At 36.4% G+C, this 20,177-nt stretch overlaps 5 protein-coding genes across 7 annotated transcripts in view; 3 read left to right on the top strand and 2 right to left on the bottom strand.

The window, feature by feature from the left end:
• Nucleotides 1–1,539, bottom strand: part of LOC111432099 (pectinesterase 2-like) — a 3,779-nt gene extending 2,240 nt beyond the window's left edge. The window contains exon 1 of the mRNA XM_023068896.1: nucleotides 656–1,539. Coding sequence (XP_022924664.1) covers nucleotides 656–1,508 — 853 coding nt within the window. The 5' untranslated portion in view covers nucleotides 1,509–1,539. The remainder of the gene's footprint in view (nucleotides 1–655) is intronic.
• Nucleotides 1,540–6,786: 5,247 nt separating this feature from the next.
• On the bottom strand, nucleotides 6,787–10,854 carry LOC111432101 (protein GRAVITROPIC IN THE LIGHT 1-like). 3 transcript variants are annotated; one of them, XM_023068899.1, is made up of 4 exons: nucleotides 10,736–10,845; nucleotides 9,207–9,257; nucleotides 9,002–9,056; nucleotides 6,787–8,317 (listed from the first exon to the last, which is right to left on the bottom strand). In XM_023068899.1, exon 4 carries the CDS (start codon nucleotides 8,307–8,309, stop codon nucleotides 7,041–7,043), a length of 1,269 nt encoding a protein of 422 aa, XP_022924667.1. In that variant the 5' UTR covers nucleotides 8,310–8,317; nucleotides 9,002–9,056; nucleotides 9,207–9,257; nucleotides 10,736–10,845; the 3' UTR covers nucleotides 6,787–7,040. The 3 variants fall into 3 exon arrangements, with proteins under 3 accessions (XP_022924667.1, XP_022924666.1, XP_022924668.1); XM_023068898.1 differs by lacking the exon at nucleotides 9,002–9,056 and having other exon boundaries at nucleotides 10,736–10,854; XM_023068900.1 differs by lacking the exons at nucleotides 9,002–9,056; nucleotides 9,207–9,257.
• A 446-nt stretch (nucleotides 10,855–11,300) lies between these two features.
• On the top strand, nucleotides 11,301–16,168 carry LOC111432100 (probable tRNA N6-adenosine threonylcarbamoyltransferase, mitochondrial). Its single transcript, XM_023068897.1, has 13 exons — nucleotides 11,301–11,612; nucleotides 11,706–11,750; nucleotides 11,950–12,024; nucleotides 12,119–12,215; nucleotides 12,523–12,613; nucleotides 12,775–12,824; nucleotides 13,506–13,696; nucleotides 13,846–13,931; nucleotides 14,428–14,503; nucleotides 14,575–14,658; nucleotides 14,794–14,908; nucleotides 15,415–15,503; nucleotides 15,727–16,168. Exons 1-13 carry the CDS (start codon nucleotides 11,343–11,345, stop codon nucleotides 15,856–15,858), a joined length of 1,401 nt encoding a protein of 466 aa, XP_022924665.1. The 5' UTR covers nucleotides 11,301–11,342; the 3' UTR covers nucleotides 15,859–16,168.
• LOC111432098 (3-phosphoshikimate 1-carboxyvinyltransferase 2) overlaps nucleotides 11,950–20,177 on the top strand; it is a 15,746-nt gene continuing 7,518 nt past the window's right edge. Inside the window, exons 1-2 of the mRNA XM_023068894.1 lie at nucleotides 11,950–11,955; nucleotides 13,302–13,306. Coding sequence (XP_022924662.1) covers nucleotides 13,305–13,306 — 2 coding nt within the window. The 5' untranslated portion in view covers nucleotides 11,950–11,955; nucleotides 13,302–13,304. The remainder of the gene's footprint in view (nucleotides 11,956–13,301; nucleotides 13,307–20,177) is intronic.
• On the top strand, nucleotides 16,543–20,128 carry LOC111432097 (transketolase, chloroplastic). The gene is made up of 7 exons (XM_023068893.1): nucleotides 16,543–17,154; nucleotides 17,435–17,525; nucleotides 17,608–17,713; nucleotides 17,790–18,072; nucleotides 18,475–18,623; nucleotides 18,708–18,861; nucleotides 19,071–20,128. The coding sequence occupies exons 1-7, from the start codon at nucleotides 16,669–16,671 to the stop codon at nucleotides 20,028–20,030; spliced, it is 2,229 nt and encodes a 742-aa protein (XP_022924661.1). The 5' UTR covers nucleotides 16,543–16,668; the 3' UTR covers nucleotides 20,031–20,128.

Below are 20,177 nucleotides of genomic sequence, written 5' to 3'. Positions count from 1 at the left end.
CCCAAAAAAAAAAAAAAAAAAAAAAAAAAAAAAAAAAAAGCATTATTTTTTGCTACATATTATTCAATTATTTGAGTAACAACAAATAAAATTAAATCATATTATAAATTTTTAATTTTCCATTGTTAATAATATAAGGTAGAAAAATAGTACTAAAAATAGAGACTTTGTAGGCTTTATTTGTTTATTTTTAAACTAAAAGTACTATGTTATTTGACTTAATTATTAATTACCATTAAATATAGGGATTAAAGTCACAAGAGTTCATTTAATTCAACCAAAATTAATTATATTATAGGGATAATTCAACTTTATTATTAATTAGCAAGTAAATTAGTCAGCAAATTTACCAATTTACCCAAAATAGGTTTCTTGATTTTCTATTGGTCGCCGATTAACGTTAAATTATAATAAATTAGCAATAAATTGACATTGTAATTAATGAATAAAGTCAGCTTACGTGACTTTATCAAAGGCTTTAGGTACATTTAATCTTTTTTTTTTAATTATTATGAGAAAAAAAATTAAATATTCTCACATTTATTCTATTATTTAATTAATTAAACTCGTTTTTCAATTAAATTCCAATTTTTTAAATATTTTTCTTAATTTAATAACTTTATAAAAATATTTATAAGGAGAGATAGAGACTTACCAACGGTGGCGGATCTAAACGTGGTGAAACCGCCGCCGACACTTCTACTTCCGGTGATGACAGTTTTTCCGATTCCGTCGCCGATCAACATGACATTCTTAGCATTAATCTCAAGGTTTTCACTATAAACCCCCGCCTTCACATATATTACAAATCTCCCGCCGCCTTTCGCGGCGGCGACCGCCTCCTTCACGGTCTTAAAATTCCCAGACCCGTCCTTCGCCACCACCACATCCGCACTCGGAGACCCCGACTGCAGCAGTTTCCGGTCACCGGGCCTAACCCACGTCGGAAACCCCTCCGCCATGGTTGGCTCAAACCCCTGGGGTGACGCCGGCTTATTCACAGACAACCCATCGCTAATGAGCTTGGAAACATTATTGCTCGTCAAAGGGTAGCCGAAGGCCGAAACCCCGAGCTCCTGGAGGCTGTTCCGGCAGGTGTCGAGGGCGGTGAGGGAGGCGCTGAGCCAAGTCTGGGCGTCGACGGAGGAGCAGCGGTCGGCGGAGCGGTTGAGGCGGGAGATGATTTGATTGTAAAGGTCAACGCAGTCGGTCAATGCTGATTTTTCTCGGCCATTGTGGCATTTTGGGCCAAGAGACAGCGCGGTTTTTTGGGCCGAAACGGCGCCGTCGAGTGCCGTTTCGACCAAGAGTTTAAGGAAATGGGATTTAGTGGCGATTGGGGAATGTTTGGCGGTGGCTTTGGCTTTGATAAATTGCTCGCATGGAGCTGGATATGGTGTTTGGCTACACCAATTTTTTAATTCCTTTTCGGAATAACTAAAAATGGCGGCCGGAAAATTAAGAACAACAAGAACAATAAGGATCCAACGGCTATGAATCACTGCCATTTTTCTTTAGCTGTGGGATTTTTGGAGCTTTGGATTCCCTTTTAATAGAAAAACAGAGACAAATAAAGTAAGTAATTTTAAATTATTTTAATTATAAATTAATTTTGTCGCTTTCCTCCTTATTCATTACTCATTTAGACCCGATCCAGGTTCGAGTTTGCCACATTTTAAAAAAAGTCATATATCTTAGTAATATGCAATCACGTGTACGAGATGTCACGTACGTTATCTGAAGTAAGTTTCAGTGGTTAAAATAGTCGTTTAAAAAAATTAGATATTAAGATGAAGCAACGGATGAGAAAATCGGATTTAACGAATCAAAAATCATTTATCAAATAATAAATAATTTATAAAATATTGTTTATAGTTAATTAAGGACTAAGCCCAGAAGGTTTAAAAGTTAAAATAATAATAATTATAAAAATATTGTGTTTAAAAAATGATATATTTTATAGTTAAATAGAGTATATTTATTGGCTGCTGTAGAGCTGGTTTTATTATATCCCTATCATTTGATTTGACATTTCGATGGGAATTGAAGTTGTGGCTAGTGGTTTCAACTTGCTTAATTGCTTTATATTTATAATTAATTTACTTTAATTATATTATTAAAATATTTTAATTATGACAGTATTAAAATATTTAAATAAACAAATGATTATTTTACCTTATTAAACTATTATTATATTATAAAAATTTTAAAATATAATAATAATAATAATTAAAATATATATATATATATATTTTTTCAGTTGTAATTGAATTACTCTTCGTGTGTTGCATGCATGGAAATTGCAGCCTTTATGACGAGTTGTCAATGGCAAAGACTTTTTTAGCCAAAAATAATAAATTTATTTTTTTATTAGTTTAATAATAATAATAATTAAAAAAAAGGAGGAATATTCAATCATGCTTTTGTATTGCTTTCTTTAGCTTGGGTAGGTTAATAGATATAGATCCATAGGAAATTAAAAGAGGTTTATTGGAAATATAATACTAGGGGCCTCGAGTATCTGGTAATGGGTACGTCTCGAATCTAAAAAATCGGCGTTAATTTATTTGAATTTTTTAAAGATTTTTTAACGAGTATTGATTTCAGTACCTAGAGTCGTTCGACTGAGAAAAAATGAAAAATTTAATATTGAAAATGAAATTTAAATTAAATGTATTAATAATTAGTTTAGTTTTATTTTGTTGATGAGTTTGAGTGCATTGATTTATAGATAGGTATAGGTTAGTACTTTTGGTTCAGTCCTAATTGAAAATTTTAATTTTATTTAAATAAAATTAAAAAAAAATTGTAGATTGGTTTTTAGGTAATTTTTTTAATTTATTTGTATTTAAAATTGAATTTGAATAACTTTTGTTTTAGTTTTTTTTATTATTTCAATCGATTTGAAATATTTTGTTTTATTTCATTTTTGTAATATTTTTTCCTTAAAAGTCAAAGAAATTATAGTTACATTGACTTGTTAAGTATACAAATTTGAAACACTAATAGATTGAATTTAATGCTTTATTTGGAAATTTTAGTATAATTAAGAAATTTCAAATAAAAATATTTTAAAATATGGGTTTATTTTTCTACGGATGACATTTCAACTGATACAGTCTCGTATTTAATATTAAAAATAAATTGTTCGGGACGGGTTTGGTGTTGAAGACGGAGTAGTGATTCGTTTCCCATTCCCATCTCGTTCCCTACCGAAGGCACAAATTAAATCTTCGACTTTTACTTCTTAGTTGGTCAAATTAGGATTCTTTTGCATCGATCATGTCGATGACTTGCAAGACCCCGACTCATTACTATAAATAATTTTAAAAAAATGATACTTATTCATACCATATGTTACATCATAAAATTCAAATATCAAACATTTACAAGTCACAACTCATTACTGATATTTGTTACCAACGTTAAATCTTCTTAATTTTTGTAACAATCTTAAAAATAACGTAGGGTTTTAGCTGAGAACCCTATTTCAAGCTATTCGGACTGACTTGACAAAAAAAACGATCGAACTCGTAAACTGAATCAATTTTTTTATTATTTTTCAAAATTCAATCGAACTTAAACCGATTAAAATTATTCAGGTTATCGGGTTATATAAACACGCAAAGTATAAAACTGTACTTGAAATTGGGACTCATTTAAAAGAAAAATAAAAAAAGATTTAACTTTATTTTAATGTTAAAATAAATAAACACACTCACATGACATCAATTAATGAGGATTGAAAAGGGCGAAATTAGGATAAACTAATGCATGTGATGGCTAAAGAAGCAGTTAGGCCATTATTTCATTTTTGGGAGAAAGATAAGCTTGTGTCCATTATTATAAGATAGCACCAAATTATTCCAGCCTACCTGATAGAATTAAAGTTGCTATTTATGGACCATTTTTTACGACTTCTAAGGAACAAAATAAATAAAAATTATGAAAATTACATCGTACCAACCATACCATATCTCCAACCATTATCTCGAGATACGAGTGGGAGAAAGAAAAGCCATAAGAACTTGTACTCAAAATGGATAATATTATACTGTCTATATTTTTTAATTTAAAAACGAGCTTGAATTGTTTTAGAACTATACGTCGTTTAAATTATATTTAAATCGTAATGAAATATAGCAAAATAACATGTTTTTGTAGCGTTGTCAATCGATTCTAAATTTGGATTGAAAATACAAAATTTCAACCAATCATATTAATTCTCAAAATTTTTCATATATATTTATTAATTATTAATTATTATTATTTTTTTTGTAGTGTTTGAAAATTTAGAAGGTAAATAATAAAAAAAAAAGTGTTAATTTATAAAATTTTTAATGTGAAAATTTGGCATAAAATCATTTAAATTTTAGATTTTATGTTCCAAACAAAGTTTACTAGAAATTCCTCCATTATTATTATTATTATTTTGAAAAAAAAAATATTTTTTTCGTAAGCCCATTGTAAAGCTCTTTTGCTTTTAAGTTTTTTCTTCTTATTTAAAATCATATTTAAATTCTAAATTAAAATTAAAAAAACAAAATTAAGTTTTAAAACTATTTGTTTTCTTTGCTTTGTTTTTTTTAATAAATAATAAAACAATAAAATTATTAGTGTGATATTGTTTATAAGCTTGATTTTAACAAATTAAAAAAATAAAAAAATTATTAAATAGAGTACAATTGACTAATAATTTTCAAATGGTTTATATTTTTTATTATAAAGTTATTATCATAATATTTGTCACGTTTTTAAAATGCAATCGTAAAGTTGAAGATATGATCGGAGGATAGTACAATATAATTAATTTTTGTCGTACATTTTATGCCAAATTAATTACTTAGACAACTACTAATACATCATATCATATACCAACACAGTAGATGTCAAAATTAATTTGACTGAAAATTAGGTTTAGACGAGATAGATACATTGAAGTATCTACCTATTCAATGTAAGTGACGTATTATTTTAAGCATTAATATGGTATTGGCACTACACTTGTGGCGATTGCTGCCTTCATATTATCTCTAGTCTTGCCAACTCTTGTGAAACTACCCACTTTAGACACGAGGTGGTGGCTTAAGGAATACACGTGTGCTCACACCTTAGAGCACACCTACTCAACCTTGGCTGTCTCTCCGCAACAAGGTCATTCTCTCATAAGGACGTGCGTTGTGCTCAACTTGGCACTTGGGCGACGCTTGTCTTGTCTTGAGTCCTAACTTTTCTGCTTGCAACTATTCACACTATTCCTTTGATATAAATGGTTATTTGAAAGACACCCGATTTGGTGTACCTATGATGATATGTTTATATAATAGAAAATTTAACTAACCGTTGTTTTTAATTTTTTTTAAATTTTTTTGTATTGATTTGGATTAAAAGAATAAAGAAAGGTTCAAGGAATAATAATAATTAAAAAAAAAATACTAAAAAAGAATAATTGGAAAATTTAAAATTAACATTTTTTAGTCGTTATCGTTCTTTAATAAATAGAAAACATCTGAAACAAAAATATATATAAATAATAAAGTTTTCAAAGTAAATATAAATATTGGTATAAATGATAAAGTTTTGGTGGGCCCGTTTTCTCAAAGTACATTTTTACCCTTCGGCCTACCTATACTAACTTTACGACTTGTCGTTAGTTTTGTCGCATCACAAATAAAATTTTCGCATTTCCATCGTTTTCTTTGACTTGTATATACAGAGCGACACCGACGAATTGTCGTAACGTAACTCACAAGCAACTAAAAAAAGTGGTTGCTAAAATGATTTTTTATTTTTTATTTTATATATTTACAGAAATTCTTTTATTTCTCAGCTACAACTACCAAAATGCCCTTCCCTTAGATGAACCCGGTTCGATTGGCCCGGCTGGAGTTAGGGAAGCCAGAACCGAAATAAGAAACTTAAAACGACGTCGCTTTGAGCGTACGCGCTACGTGGAGGCCGCCTGGCGGCTAGCCGGGATGTTGGTTGGAGAGAAGTATACGGCGGAAGATGCTCGGGTGTGGATTAGCGCCGCCGTGGCTAACCATCGGAGTTGTTCGGATGGCGTGGAGGAGGTCGGCGCTGCGGCGAATGGGAATAACTTGACCGTGATGCTGACCAAAGCTCTGCATTTTATGAGATAAGATTGCTGACGTGGAGGGGCCGAATGGAATGCACCTGCTCCCCACGTTGCATTTATCATTTGATATTCCAACTTATTTATTTTTGTTATATTTTGTTTTTTTTAATTACTTTTATACTTTCAATTTTATTTTTAAAATTTTAAAATTATAAATTTAATTTCTAATATATATATAAATATATTTTAGAATTTACCACATAAAATTTAAATTTAAATTTAATATTATTATCCTATTAAATCAAACTTGTAATTTAATCTTGATGTTATTCATAAATTAAAAAAAAAACGACATTCAATATTTTAAACAAAGCGACATTCAATATTTTAAACAAAGCGACATTGTTGGGAAGTTGAATATTATAAAAATTTCCTCGCAACCCAAAATAGCGTTGTGATAAGAAATAAAAAATAAAATGATTCCATTGTCGGAAATTAATTTCGGATCTCTCAGATGATAGTTGAGTATCCTAACTAACTAGACATCAACGGAATATAACGAAAGACATATGACTGGTCTAGTTTTAAAGTATAATTTAGATTATTTTCTTTATTACCATAAATTAATAGTTAAAAAAACTCATAATTTTTTTTAATTGAAAAAAAAAAATGTATTTGAGAGATTTTTAGACGACAGCTTGACAAAATTTTGGCCAAGTAAAATTTAACTTCCTGCTTTTTGAAACATGAATACATTACATCGTGCAAGCAGGCGTAGACACCTTGATGGAGAAGGGCAAGGCGTAAACAGTTCTTTCACCAGATAACCCAACAAACAGCAGAACAGCAAAATAACAGCTCTATATATTACAACAAACAGATAAAACCTGTATTAAACAAATACATAAAGGCCTACATTCTTTTCGGATCGATGCACAACCTTCTCGACATGTTTGTTTGTTTATTCAGCAACCCTGACGCCCGAGAGATAAACTCGACTCTGAATTATCGTTCCTCCGATCAGGAAACCTGGCATCACCATCAAGCCAACTTTTGGTTTTGGGTCGTTCTCGCCTACGATCAAATTTTTCACCACGCTATCCATATACACCTCGGAGAATTCATTCCCTCTTTTAACCTGGAATACCTTCACAGTTGGATCAAAAGAATAAGCCAAGCTGTGCAGGAGCCAGATGGCCTTTGCCAGTTTAAGAAAAACCTGATAGAAAGGGGTTCTTGGATGTCCACCCCCTACCACATGGTTTCTTTGATCTAAATTTCCAAAGAATGAGGCCTCCATCTTAGAATGGACCACTAGTAGATACTTGGTCCTGCAAAATTGACCAAAAATGGAGTCTGGATTTTGGCCAAGCATGTCTAATGGATCCATGTCCTTCAATGAAAGAAATTGCCGGAAGAAATCCTCTTTGGTGAGTGCATGATTGTCCACTTTGATTGAGAAACTTTCATGTTGAAAGCCACAAAACATTCTCTGGCATATGTGGGACTCAAATGCATATTTCTTGTGAGCTCTTTTTGAGTATACGACGTTGGATTCAACCGAGTTAGCAGCAGCGTCGAGGTCCCAGCCAGCTGCTTTCATCATGTTAATCAAAGGCTTTGAAAAATCGTGAATGGCCTTAAAAGCGCCTTCCACGGCTGATATAAACAAATCAGGTGTCAAGTCCACAGGAAAATCTCCATTTTCATCTACAGAACCTTGTGATTCTTTCATTGATAGCCCTCGAAGTTTGAGGTTCTTTTCCAGTTTTACCTTCTTCTGGTTTGCCTCCTCAATCTGATGCTGTAACTGAAGAATCTCAGAATCTTTGTTCTGAATTTCGGACTGAAATTTCTTGACCATAACCTCATAGGTTTTCAGAAGGCTTTGTTGTTCTTGGATCTCTGCAGCTAAGCGCGAGTCCTGTGGTGAAACACATACCGGTTTGGGGTTGTTTTCGCGATAAAGGTGTTTGATCTCGGATAGTTTCTTCAGCTCAGAAATTACAAGTTTATCAGCAACTTGAATTTTTTCAGGATCATATGGTGTATGAGCACCTTGGAGCTGGATATAAGCAGACTTAAGGGAAGAAATGTTAACAAAAAGGTTTGATATAAGACCTTCCACAGCTTCGGGTTTCTGGTTCATGGCCTCTTCCATGGGTTGTGGGTGAACCTTCTGGCTATTGCTCTCACGGAGTTGGTTATCTTTTGCTCCAGTCAATAGCATAGTTACTTCTGAAAATGGGAGGAATTATATCAGAGACGTCTGAAGATGGAAATACAATGAACTTCCTTCATATAACAGGGAGGTCCAGGTATAATGAACACAAGAATGCTTATGTTTCTCGGAGGTGTAGATAAAATAGTGTGTAACAGCCCAAGCCTACCGCTAGCATATATTGTCCTCTTTGGACTTTCCCTCAAGGTTTTTAAAATGCGTCGGCTAGGGAGAGGTTTCCACAACCTTATAAAGAATGTTTCGTTCTCCTCCTCAACCAATGTGGGATCTCACAATCACCCCCTTCGGGGCCCAGCGTCCCCGCTGGCACTCGTTCCTCTCTCCCTATCTGAGCCCCGAAGGGGGTGGATTGTGAGATCCTACATTGGTTGGGGAGGAGAACCAAACATTCTTTATAAGGGTGTAGAAACCTCTCCCTAGCAAACGCGTTTTAAAAACTTTGAGGGGAAGCGAAAGAAACCCCTCCTTAACAAACGCGTTTTAAAAACCTTGAGGGGAAGCCCGAAAAGGAAAGCCCAAAGAGGATAATATCGGCTAGCGGTGAACTTTGACTGTTACAGAGTGTATCCACACATTTGCGAACGTACTTCAAGCAAGAAATACGAATATTTTATTCCTTCCAGAAGATGGTTAAAAAACAATGCCGTCTAGAGGTTATGCATGCATAAACTAAACCATACATTAAGATTTCATAAGCTGCCAAGTCCATCAGTAAACCACCGCTTTATATGCTTACTGTACCATGAGATTTTTATCAATGTTAGCGACCGATAGCACGTCATAAAGCAACTCTCTCAGCCACCTCCAACCGGCTGATTTATCTTTTTACAGAATAAGAAAACTAGCATAAATATTGGAAAGAAAAGAATGGCATGATCGACCTACCTATAAAATTGGCATCATTAAGGTACCCTGGCAAACACCATAAGCTTCCACCTACAAACAGGAGCAGAGAACTCAATTTATCAGGAAAAAGAGGAATCAATTCTTGAACTATATGTGAGAATCTGGATGCAATTTATGCTGAGTTCCAGAATAAACAGTATATTAGAGCATATTTCTCCAACTAAATTTTCTTCATTAAGCTATCGAGTCGGTGGGTAACATTACACATAATGAAAAATTTTAAAATAAAGCCTGCTGATTAGAGGTGAAAAGGGGTTTTATTTCATGTCAAGGAAAAATGTCAAACGCAACAAAAAGCATCGTTAATTCCTTTACACATTAGCCTCAATACGTGTAACAGCTCAAGCCCACTGCTAACAGATATTGTCCTCTTTGGACTTTCCCTTTCGAGCTTCCCCTCAAGGTTTTTAAAACGCATCTACGAGGGAGAGGTTTCCACAACCTTATAAAGAATGTTTCGTTCTCCTCCCCAACCGATGTGGGATCTCACAATCCACCCCCTTTGGGACCCAGCATCCCCGCTGGCACTCGTTCTCTTCTCCAATCAATGTGGGAACCCCCAATCCACCCCCCTTCGGGACCCAGCGTCCTTGTTGGTACACCGCCTCGTGTCTATCCCCCTTCATGGCTCAACCTCCTTGTTGGCACATCGCCCAATGTTTGGCTCTGATACCATTTGTAACAACTCAAGCCCACCACTAGTAGATATGGTCTTTTTTGGGCTTTCCCTTTTAGGTTTTCCCACGCGGTTTTTAAAACGTGTCTACTAGGGAGATGTTTCCACAACCCTTATAAATAATGCTTCATTCTCCTCCACAACCGATGTGGGATCTCATAATACGCTTAACCATAATAACTCCAGTGATATCCCCTAGACTATTAAATACTACATAAATTCTAACACAGAAAATAATAGCTTGATCATCTATCCCACAATTTTCCTTCGCATGTGGAGAGAATTAGCCGGGGCAGTGGTGAAGGAGTTAGCACAATTTCTGGATCGTCTCGGTGCCTTAATCAGCTCCCAAAGCCTCTTATCTCAATACATTTCCAGTATAGAACTTCTTTTTAAAGTATAAATGTCGCATAAACATCTTCACTGATCTTGTGAATAATAGTGTAGATCCCCACAGGTAAAATAAATCTCAACGAATATTTCTCTTAATTGGATAGTTTGACCTCTAAATATCATCTGTTGAGCCAAAATTTCCGGTTCCCAATCAATCATACACAAACCAACCCAAAATTAGCATTACCACTAATCTTCGGCATACCAAATTTCTAACTAATTCATTAGCCCCGCAGAACACAAGAACGAGAACAGAGAACAAAAGAACAAAATTCAACATTTCCATCCACTTTAAAACCCTAAATCTCAACAGACTCTTGAAATCAGCTACGTTGAATCAAACACATCAAAAAAGACAAACTAAAAATCAAAAGCAAATCCATGCAGCGATAAACCATAAGAATTTCGACATCTAAAGAGTAAAGAAAGAGAGCCTTACGGAGCTTGCAGTGATCGGGATGTCGCCGGAAAGTTGACGAAAATGTGAAGAACCTGAAACGGGGGAACCGCGCGCGAAGAAAGCTCTCCCTTTCTGTGCCCTTCAGCTTGGTAAAGAAAAGGAAAAGAAAAAGGCATCGATGAAGGGTAATTTCGTCTTTCCACTATGTCTTCTTTTCAAGTCTTCTAAAAATTCTCTTTCCATTCATAACGCGCCATAAAATTTTAATTAGTATCCCAAAATAATTGGTGTAATTTTTAATTCATTTAATTATGCTAAAAAATTAGTTAAATTAAAAAAAAAACCCTTAAATTTATTTAATTTTTTTTATTGTTGTAATTATAGGTATATTAATATTTTCGAGGAAAAAAAATAATATATAAATGATTAAACATTTACTTTTTATTAAGTTAATTAATTAAAATATAATTGTTTTAAAGTTTAAGGTCTAAAATTAATCCACCATTTATAATTAGGAATTAAAATTTTTAAAAAAAAATTAAACGCTCCATTTATAATTTTGATATTTAAAAATCGAAAAATAAAAATCAATATATTCGTCTCCTTCGACCTTCCGGACTTTCAGAAGCGCTGCTGCTCCGCGGGAATGGCGTTTTCCTCATCACTTTCCCGCTTAAACCTTATCCCAAAACCTTCACTTCCTTACGCGCTTAATACTTTGAAATCATTGAACTTCCACAAGCTACTACGAATCAATGGGATTCGACCAGGTATATCATCAAATGCTTCAGCTGCCCGATTTTCTGCTTTGAAAATGACTAGCTCTGCTGGAATCCACACTCAAATTTCAAGGCCGCAAGACGATTTGATTGTTCTCGGCATCGAAACGAGCTGCGATGATACCGCGGCTGCCATTGTAAGCTATAGACCTTGCTTTACTTCGCGTGTTTTCGAGCGAGTGCTTTTGACTGTTGTATATGTGAATTCTGGTTTTTATTGATGGTTTTAGGTAAAGGGAAATGGCGAAATTCTTAGCCAAGTTATAGTTTCTCAGGTATTTATCTTTAAGTTAATATCAATGAATTTCCCTTTTTCCCAGGAGTTTTTGCACATTTGTAATGTTAGGTTTCATTATACTTGGAACGAGTTTCGAATTTGTTAGTCAAACATGTTGATAAATTTTTGTCTATTTAGAGTTATTTAGTTATTTCTTGCAGTACATTTTTGTCTAAATTTATCCTTGCCTCATCAAGGCAGAGCTGCTTGCTCGTTATGGAGGTGTTGCTCCTAAAATGGCAGAAGAAGCGCATGCACAAGCGATTGATAAGGTCATGATTGCAAGGCATACTAAATGATGAATTTCCATATCTTCTTTATTTACTCTCACGTAGGTTTCAATTCCTTTTTGTCTGTCAACTACAGGTGGTGCAGGAAACAATGGAAAAGGCTAACTTAACAGAAAGGGATTTATCTGCAGTTGCTGTAACCATTGGCCCTGGTTTGAGCCTCTGCCTCCGTGGTAATTTTGCAGGATTCCCCCTTAGGATTTAAGCCTAAGTTATCTGTCTGCTTTGTGCTGTTGCAAACCCATCTGTTTTATCTCTTTATTAGCACTGTTAAACAAATATGTAAGATATATGTATCAATGCTTATGTTCACACGAATATGGTTCTTAGGCTAGTAGCCATGGAACGAATCACTACTCACTAATCATAACATAGACGTACGGAATCAGTTCAGCTTCTTTCTATCTTTAATTATACAAGTGAAGATTTATCTTTATTTGGAGATTCTTAGGACTTATTCTCCATGCAATTGAAATGCAGTTGGTGTGCAGAAGGCCCGGAAAATTGCTGGTAGCTTTAGTCTACCAATTGTTGGGGTGCATCACATGGAGGCTCATGCTCTGGTGGCTAGGTATGCATATCAAATTATCAATGCAAATTAGACCTGGGTTGGCTCATATTTGTTAATTTGTTTACTGTCAGAGGATGAATTTTTGGTTTGGTTTGGTTTGGTTTGGTTTGTACTTCCTGGCGGGATACTTTCTGATTAAAACATTCTTCTTTCCTCTGTAGATTAGTTGAACGGGAGTTGCAATTTCCTTTCATGGCACTGCTCATTTCTGGTAAGACTTTGTACTCTCCTATACATTCTCCATTCACATTTATTTTTCATCCTTCCCTCATTTTCCTTACATACATGCAAATTGTATTTTCATTTCCCGTGTCTAGATGTGTAAAAACAGAAGAGATAGAGAGTGCAAATTTGTGGATTAATGTATTTTTAAATTGCTTGATATTTTCCAACTTTTTGTTTCAAAATTTTAGGGTCTTTTATAATTTGATGCATCTCAAATCCAATTACGAAATGCTATGCAGGAGGTAAAACTTCTAAAGTCGTTAACAATTAGGTTCAGTTCTTTTTATTGATAGCATTATATTTAAATGGTCGAGCGCTGTCATTGCTATCTCATTAATTGTAAGTACATTATTTGAACTGTTTCAATAAATTTTGAGCAATGAAGTGGGTTGAACTTCAGTTTCATGAATAGAATTGGTATTTCATGAGTGCGATGCATAAGGGGAAAAGTATTACAAACTACTACATTTTTAATCAACTGTGATGGAGAGAACGAACACTGCATCTTTTTCATGACTGTAGAGGTAAAGTTTGTCTGGTTTATTCTGCTCATTGTGGAGTAAAGTATTCGGTCTTCTAGGAGGTGTTATTAAGATGACTCAAGATGATTTTTCGAGCTTTTGATAAGGACTTTAAAGAATAGAAAATTAATGTCTATCCATTCTAGGGGGACACAACTTACTTGTTCTCGCCCAAGATCTTGGCCAATACATACAACTTGGAACAACAATAGACGATGCGATTGGGGAGGCATATGACAAGACTGCCAAATGGCTTGGTCTTGATCTTAGGAAGAGTGGTGGGCCGGCTATAGAGGAGCTTGCCAGAGAGGGGGATCCAGAATCAATTAAGTTCTCAGTAATTTTTCCAATTCAACGTGTTGTTTGTCATTGCATTTGCATATCCTTATTTTATTGGTAGTGCATAGACATGAGAAACGATTAGTAAGCATATATTTCTGTGTTGGCAAGTATGTATATTAAGTTTTCAAATATTTCTCTCTATAGACTCCAATGAAGCAACATAAAGATTGCAACTTCTCTTATGCGGGGCTGAAGACTCAAGTCAGGCTGGCTATTGAATCCAGAAACATGTATGTATTTATCTGGAATGTACTTCTTCATCCTTTCTAATAACAATGTCATCAGCAAGAATCACATATCATCTTTGAGCTTCAAATAACCATATTGTTGGAGTTTTGGCAAAATCTATACAAAAAATGAAAATCCAAATAGAGTTTTGATGTAAAGGGCCCGACATAGTTAATATTTATTTTGAAGGCATGATGTTTTAAATGTCTATTAGATTTGAAGTATTGATATATCTACCCGGTTATATTAACCCATGCTATTAATTTCACAATGTAATATCTGAGCACTTGGGTCATTTGTTTGTATAGTTTATTTCCATTACTACAGTTTCGTCAGATTGGTAAGAACTGGGCTGATGGTTATCCTGTCTGAGAAGCTTATTACAGAGTTTTAGAAGCTTATTACAGAGTTTTCACGGGTTGAAAGTTTCTGCTTTGACATTTTTAAGAGCAATAGGTTTTTTTTCTGTCCTTTGATGAATGTACATACCGTGTGCAGTGATGCAAAAATTCCTCTTTCTTCTGCAAGCAGCCAAGACAGGAGTGTGAGGGCTGATATTGCTGCCTCTTTTCAGGTATCCATCAGTCTGTATGGACTAATCTTGTACCGTTACGTCAATTGATCCTTGTGTTAAATTTATTGCAGCGTGTTGCAGTACGGCATCTAGAGGAAAGGTGTGAACGAGCAATTGAATGGGCATTAAAGATTGAACCATCCATAAAACATTTGGTAAAATGAGCTGCTCAACATCTTTTATTCCCTTTCTTCGCATTACTCCCAATGCATCTTACATTTTCATTTTCTTGCCAGTGAGCTGTTCACATTGTTGAAACGAGGAATTCATCTTGTGTTTTGCCTATGCAGGTAGTCTCAGGAGGTGTTGCATCAAATAAGTACGTTAGGTCTCAACTTACTGAGGTTGTCAGGAAGAAGGGCCTGCAGCTTGTCTGCCCTCCTCCCAGTCTCTGCACTGATAATGGTATTATTCCTTTTGCTCAACTTGGATAAATTCATGTCTATTAGAGTAATTTACAGTTTATGTAACAACTCAAGCTCACCGCCGGCAGATATTGTCCTTTTTGGGTTTTTCCTTTCGGGTTTCTCCTCAAAGTTTTTAAAACTTGTCTGCTAGAAAGTGGTTTCCACACCCTTATAAAGAATCATTTGTTCCCCTCTCCAACAGATATAAGATCTCTAAGTTTAAAACCTGAACATGTGACATAAAAAAATGTAGGTTGACCATCGTTTAAAAATTATTAATGTTGATGACTTATTTTAAGCTCCAAGTATGTTTGTTGGTGTGTTTATGGGAGATGTAGAGAGCTTTCCTTAATAAAGTAGCCGATTTTCTTGTGCACAATATTTGACCTGCGTAATATACAACGGTTTTGTTGACCATTTCTGGTGCAATCTTATTTAAATAAGTTCGCACACCATATCGTATGCGTATTAGGACACCATTCACTTTTAATTGTGTTGGCCAAGGTGTAATGGTGGCTTGGACTGGCCTCGAGCATTATCGCATTGGGAGATTTGATCCTCCACCACCAGCCGATGAACCCGAAGATACTTTGGTATGGTTCTAATCTTCACTGTAACCCTTTTGCCCCTTGATTAAAATAGGAACAAGTGAAGCCATCACATGTTTGGGTTTTGCTACTGAGCTTAGCAAAAGAATACTTTGTCCAAAATTATTCAAAGGGCCTGATGAATATTCTAGTTTATGATGACAGCATCTTTCTTTTATTTTATGGTTTTTGATCCTTCTCAAGTCTACGTATTCAATTTTGTATGCAGTACGACGTGCGACCGAGGTGGCCATTGGGAGAAGAATACGTTGAGGGAAGGAGTGTAGCTCGCTCGCTAAGAACAGCCCGAATCCATCCATCTCTTACATCTATCATCCAGGCATCTCTACAGCAACAATAGTAGCCATAGCTTCAGTTTCCAACTCAAAGGAATTTGAATCTCTTCTTACCTACGAGATTTCTCAGGAAACAAATGGAATCATACCGGAGTTCTAAGTACCCGGGCCATCAACGTGGTACTACCATCACTTGATGCCTTCGGTTAAATTATTGGGCGAGTTTGGTTGTTTTCATGAGATATGCCATCAATATGTTATGTTATTTATTGATTCATTTGTATCATATTAACATATATTAACAACTCTCATGCACGAGAACCCTCAAAAGAAGAAATACATGTCGATCATCGCTAAGTTATGCTCGGATAGTCACTAATCAGTTAGTTATTTCTTTCATCGTCCCAAACATGGCAATATTAGCACTGATGGTACGTAAATGTAACTCGTTGTTCAAACAACTATTCGTCGATTCTTAGGCAATCTTTTAATTCCTTTCGATATGAGTTTTGTGTAGTTATGAATTGTATTCAAAAATCTAACCTTTCAAATCATTTTGCCGTAAGAAAAGTATAAATTTTGTTGTAAGAGATGGTATATGTTGAGAAAGAAAACAATATAAATCACAATTAGCCAAGGTGATTTTCCTATGCATTTTTTTTATAACCTGCAAAATAGTGGAGGGAATTTTGAAAGGTTGCGGATATCCTAGCCACAGCCAACGGCTGAGATTCTCCATTGTTCTAATCCGATGGCCACCTCTCGTCTCTTACCTCCATTTTTGTGTAGTCCAGAGAAGCACGAAGCTCTATTTCCACACGAAATATAACTGATATTCTCAGTCCATTTCTTCAATCCTTCACCAATCCACAGCCATGGCTTCCACTTCCTCTCTCACCCTTTCTCAAGCCCTCTTGTCCCGCGAAATCTCTCGCCATGGCTCCAATTCCTCATCCGACCGAGTTCCTCTCTCTATCCCCACATTCTCCGGCCTCAAAGCCACCAAGCCACCGCGCGTCTCCGGCTCCGCCCACCGCCCCAGGACCACCCACTACCGCCGCCAGATCGTTAGAGCTGCCGTCGCCGAGACATTGGGCACCACCGCCGAAACTGCCCTCGTTGAGAAGTCCATCAACACTATCCGATTCTTGGCCATTGATGCGGTTGAGAAAGCTAATTCCGGCCACCCTGGTTTGCCCATGGGCTGTGCGCCGATGGGTCATATTCTTTACGATGAGGTCATGAAGTATAACCCCAAGAACCCTTACTGGTTCAATCGGGACCGTTTCGTTTTGTCCGCTGGACATGGTTGTATGTTGCAGTATGCTCTGCTTCATCTTGCTGGCTACGACAGTGTCAGGGTTGGTTTCCTGAGCATTATTCATTTCTGCAGCTTCATTTGGTTTTGATCTACATTTTCTTAGGCATATCTTATTTGAATTGGCCGAAATTCTAAGTTTCTGGGTGTGATTCTCTGATTTCTCTTGATATTTGGGGCCTCTTGTATTACCTTTCTTACTTTTAGTCTGATGATCATCTAGACTGGTTTTGTAGGAGTGATCAATGATTTATCCTTCTGGAATTTAGCTTAGTTTCCGGCTTTACTAAGCAAATGCTTCTATCTGATGAATTTGATTTCAGGAGGAAGACTTGAAGAGCTTCCGTCAATGGGGAAGCCGAACCCCTGGACACCCCGAAAACTTCGAGACTCCCGGTGTTGAGGTCACAACTGGTAAGATTCTTGTCTTGAAACTCAATTGATCCATCGTTCAAGACAAAATTTGATATGATTCTGTTTTTCTAATGGAGTACAGGTCCCCTTGGACAGGGAATTGCAAATGCCGTTGGTCTGGCCCTTGCAGAGAAACACTTGGCTGCTCGTTTTAACAAACCCGACAGCGAGATCGTCGACCACTATACGTAAGAGAATTGCCATTTTGCTGATGATTAGCACCTGTTTTGTTTTCGCTTAGAGGTATGTGTATATGTTATACAGATATGTTATACTGGGGGATGGTTGCCAAATGGAGGGAATTGCCAATGAGGCTTGTTCTTTGGCTGGTCATTGGGGATTAGGGAAGCTTATTGCTTTTTACGACGACAACCACATTTCAATCGATGGAGATACTGAGATTGCGTTCACCGAGAGTGTCGACACTCGTTTCGAGGGTCTTGGTTGGCATGTTATCTGGGTGAAGAATGGAAACACTGGCTATGATGAGATTCGTGCTGCGATTCAGGAAGCTAAAGCTGTTAAAGACAAGCCTACAATGATCAAGGTTTGGGATGTCACATGTCTTTGAAATTAAAGTATCTTTTCTGCACTTAGATATAGCAATACAATAGTATTGTATTTTTCGATTGTTATGCTTGAAATTAGATCCAAAAAACTCGCTTAAAAGACTGTTTTCAGTTGTTTGGAAAGCTAGCATGTATTCTTGTAAGATTCCACATTGGTTGGGGAGGAGAACGAAACACCCTTTATAAGGGTGTGGAAACCTCTCCCTAGCTGACGCGTTTTAAAAACCTTGAGGGGAAGCCTAAAAGGGAATGTCCAAAGAGGACAATATCGGCTAGTGGTGGGCCTAGGCCGTTACAATTCTAATTTCTATTCATTTCAACATAATCTTGGGATCCTTAATGTTAACTTCCGTGTCTTTGATCGAGTTTTCTGTTCTCAGGTGACGACAACCATTGGTTTTGGATCTCCAAACAAAGCTAATTCGTATAGTGTGCATGGTAGTGCACTTGGTGCAAAAGAAGTTGAGGCTACTAGGAGCAACCTTGGATGGCCATATGAACCTTTCCACGTGCCTGAGGATGTTCAGAAGTAAGGATGATTAGCTCTCTTGTTCTTATTTCTAATTAGTCGACATGGTAAGTGTTACGGATCAACATTGTCGATTATTTTCAGGCATTGGAGTCGTCACATTCCTCAGGGTGCAGATTTTGAAGCAGAATGGAATGCCAAGTTTGCTGAATATGAGAAGAAGTACGCAGAGGAAGCGGCTGAGTTGAAGTCTATCATCACTGGTGAACTGCCTGCAGGGTGGGAAGATGCGCTTCCGGTGAGTCGTGTCAGTTCCGATTGAGTTCGGCATACACATATTTGATTACTTTTAATTTCATCGAATTGGGAATGAACAATATGGATGCATCTGAATAAGTTGTGCTCGACATAGGCGTTTTATTCGAATCTAAGATCAACTTGTCCTAGTGCTAAATTTTCATTCAAAGTGTATATATCTTAAAGGCCTTCCTGAATGAAACTTTGCAGAAATATACACCTGAGAGTCCAGGTGATGCCACTAGAAATCTGTCTCAGCAATGCCTTAATGCCCTTGCAAAGGTTCTTCCTGGTTTCCTTGGTGGCAGTGCTGACTTGGCATCGTCGAACATGACGCTTCTGAAAATGTATGGCGATTTCCAAAAGAACACTCCAGAAGAACGCAACGTAAGGTTTGGTGTTAGGGAACACGGGATGGGTGCCATATGCAATGGGATTGCCCTTCACAGCCCCGGGTTTATCCCATACTGTGCCACATTCTTTGTTTTCACTGACTACATGAGAGCTGCTATGAGGATTTCTGCTTTGTCTGAAGCTGGTGTCATCTATGTCATGACTCACGATTCGATCGGGCTCGGAGAAGACGGTCCAACCCATCAGCCAATAGAGCATCTGGCTAGCTTTAGAGCAATGCCCAACATATTGATGTTTAGGCCTGCAGATGGTAATGAGACTGCTGGGGCTTACAAAGTGGCAGTTGTAAACAGGAAGAGGCCTTCTATTATGGCTCTTTCACGACAAAAGTTGCCTCAACTCCCCGGAACGTCAATCGAAGGAGTCGAGAAGGGTGGATACATTATTTCCGACAACTCTTCAGGCAACAAGCCAGATGTTATCTTGATAGGAACGGGTTCGGAATTGGAGATCGCTGCCCAAGCAGGAGACGAACTCAGAAAGGAAGGAAAAGCTGTTAGAGTCGTTTCCTTTGTCTCTTGGGAGCTTTTTGATGAGCAGTCAGATGCCTACAAGGAAAGTGTCTTGCCAGAATCTGTATCAGCTAGAGTTAGCATTGAGGCCGGTTCAACATTTGGTTGGGGCAAGATTGTTGGAAGCAAAGGGAAGGCCATTGGTATCGATCGATTCGGGGCGAGTGCACCGGCAGGAAAGATATACAAGGAGTTCGGTATCACAGTAGAGGCTGTCGTAGCAGCTGCACGAGAACTTAGCTAGGATCATTTATATCAGTATCTATGGAAATCGGCGATCCGTGGCACGAATTTCTTTATTGTAATAAAAGAAGCTAAGCGTGAATCCTTCTTGTTCAAAAAAAAAAAAAAAAAAAAAAAAAAAAAAAAAAAAAAAAAAAAAAAAAAAAAA

This window comes from Cucurbita moschata, unplaced genomic scaffold, assembly GCF_002738365.1.
Source record: "Cucurbita moschata cultivar Rifu unplaced genomic scaffold, Cmos_1.0 Cmo_Scf00037, whole genome shotgun sequence".
Taxonomy (NCBI): Eukaryota; Viridiplantae; Streptophyta; class Magnoliopsida; order Cucurbitales; family Cucurbitaceae; genus Cucurbita; species Cucurbita moschata.
The sequence above is the reverse complement of the archived record's forward strand: the minus strand, read 5'-3'. Positions and strand labels throughout refer to the sequence as shown.

What these genes read in the sequence shown, in the direction of transcription:
- LOC111432100 (XM_023068897.1), top strand. Translation starts at nt 11,343, where the DNA reads ATGGCGTTTTCCTCATCACTTTCCCGCTTAAACCTTATCCCAAAACCT. An exon ending in ATGATACCGCGGCTGCCATT is followed by an intron (nt 11,613 to 11,705) that starts GTAAGCTATAGA and finishes TGATGGTTTTAG; the next exon opens with GTAAAGGGAAATGGCGAAAT. An exon ending in CAGAATCAATTAAGTTCTCA is followed by an intron (nt 13,697 to 13,845) that starts GTAATTTTTCCA and finishes TTCTCTCTATAG; the next exon opens with ACTCCAATGAAGCAACATAA.
- LOC111432097 (XM_023068893.1), top strand. Translation starts at nt 16,669, where the DNA reads ATGGCTTCCACTTCCTCTCTCACCCTTTCTCAAGCCCTCTTGTCCCGC. An exon ending in GAGATCGTCGACCACTATAC is followed by an intron (nt 17,714 to 17,789) that starts GTAAGAGAATTG and finishes TATGTTATACAG; the next exon opens with ATATGTTATACTGGGGGATG. An exon ending in GTGCCTGAGGATGTTCAGAA is followed by an intron (nt 18,624 to 18,707) that starts GTAAGGATGATT and finishes GATTATTTTCAG; the next exon opens with GCATTGGAGTCGTCACATTC.
- LOC111432101 (XM_023068898.1), bottom strand. Translation starts at nt 8,309, where the DNA reads ATGCTATTGACTGGAGCAAAAGATAACCAACTCCGTGAGAGCAATAGC.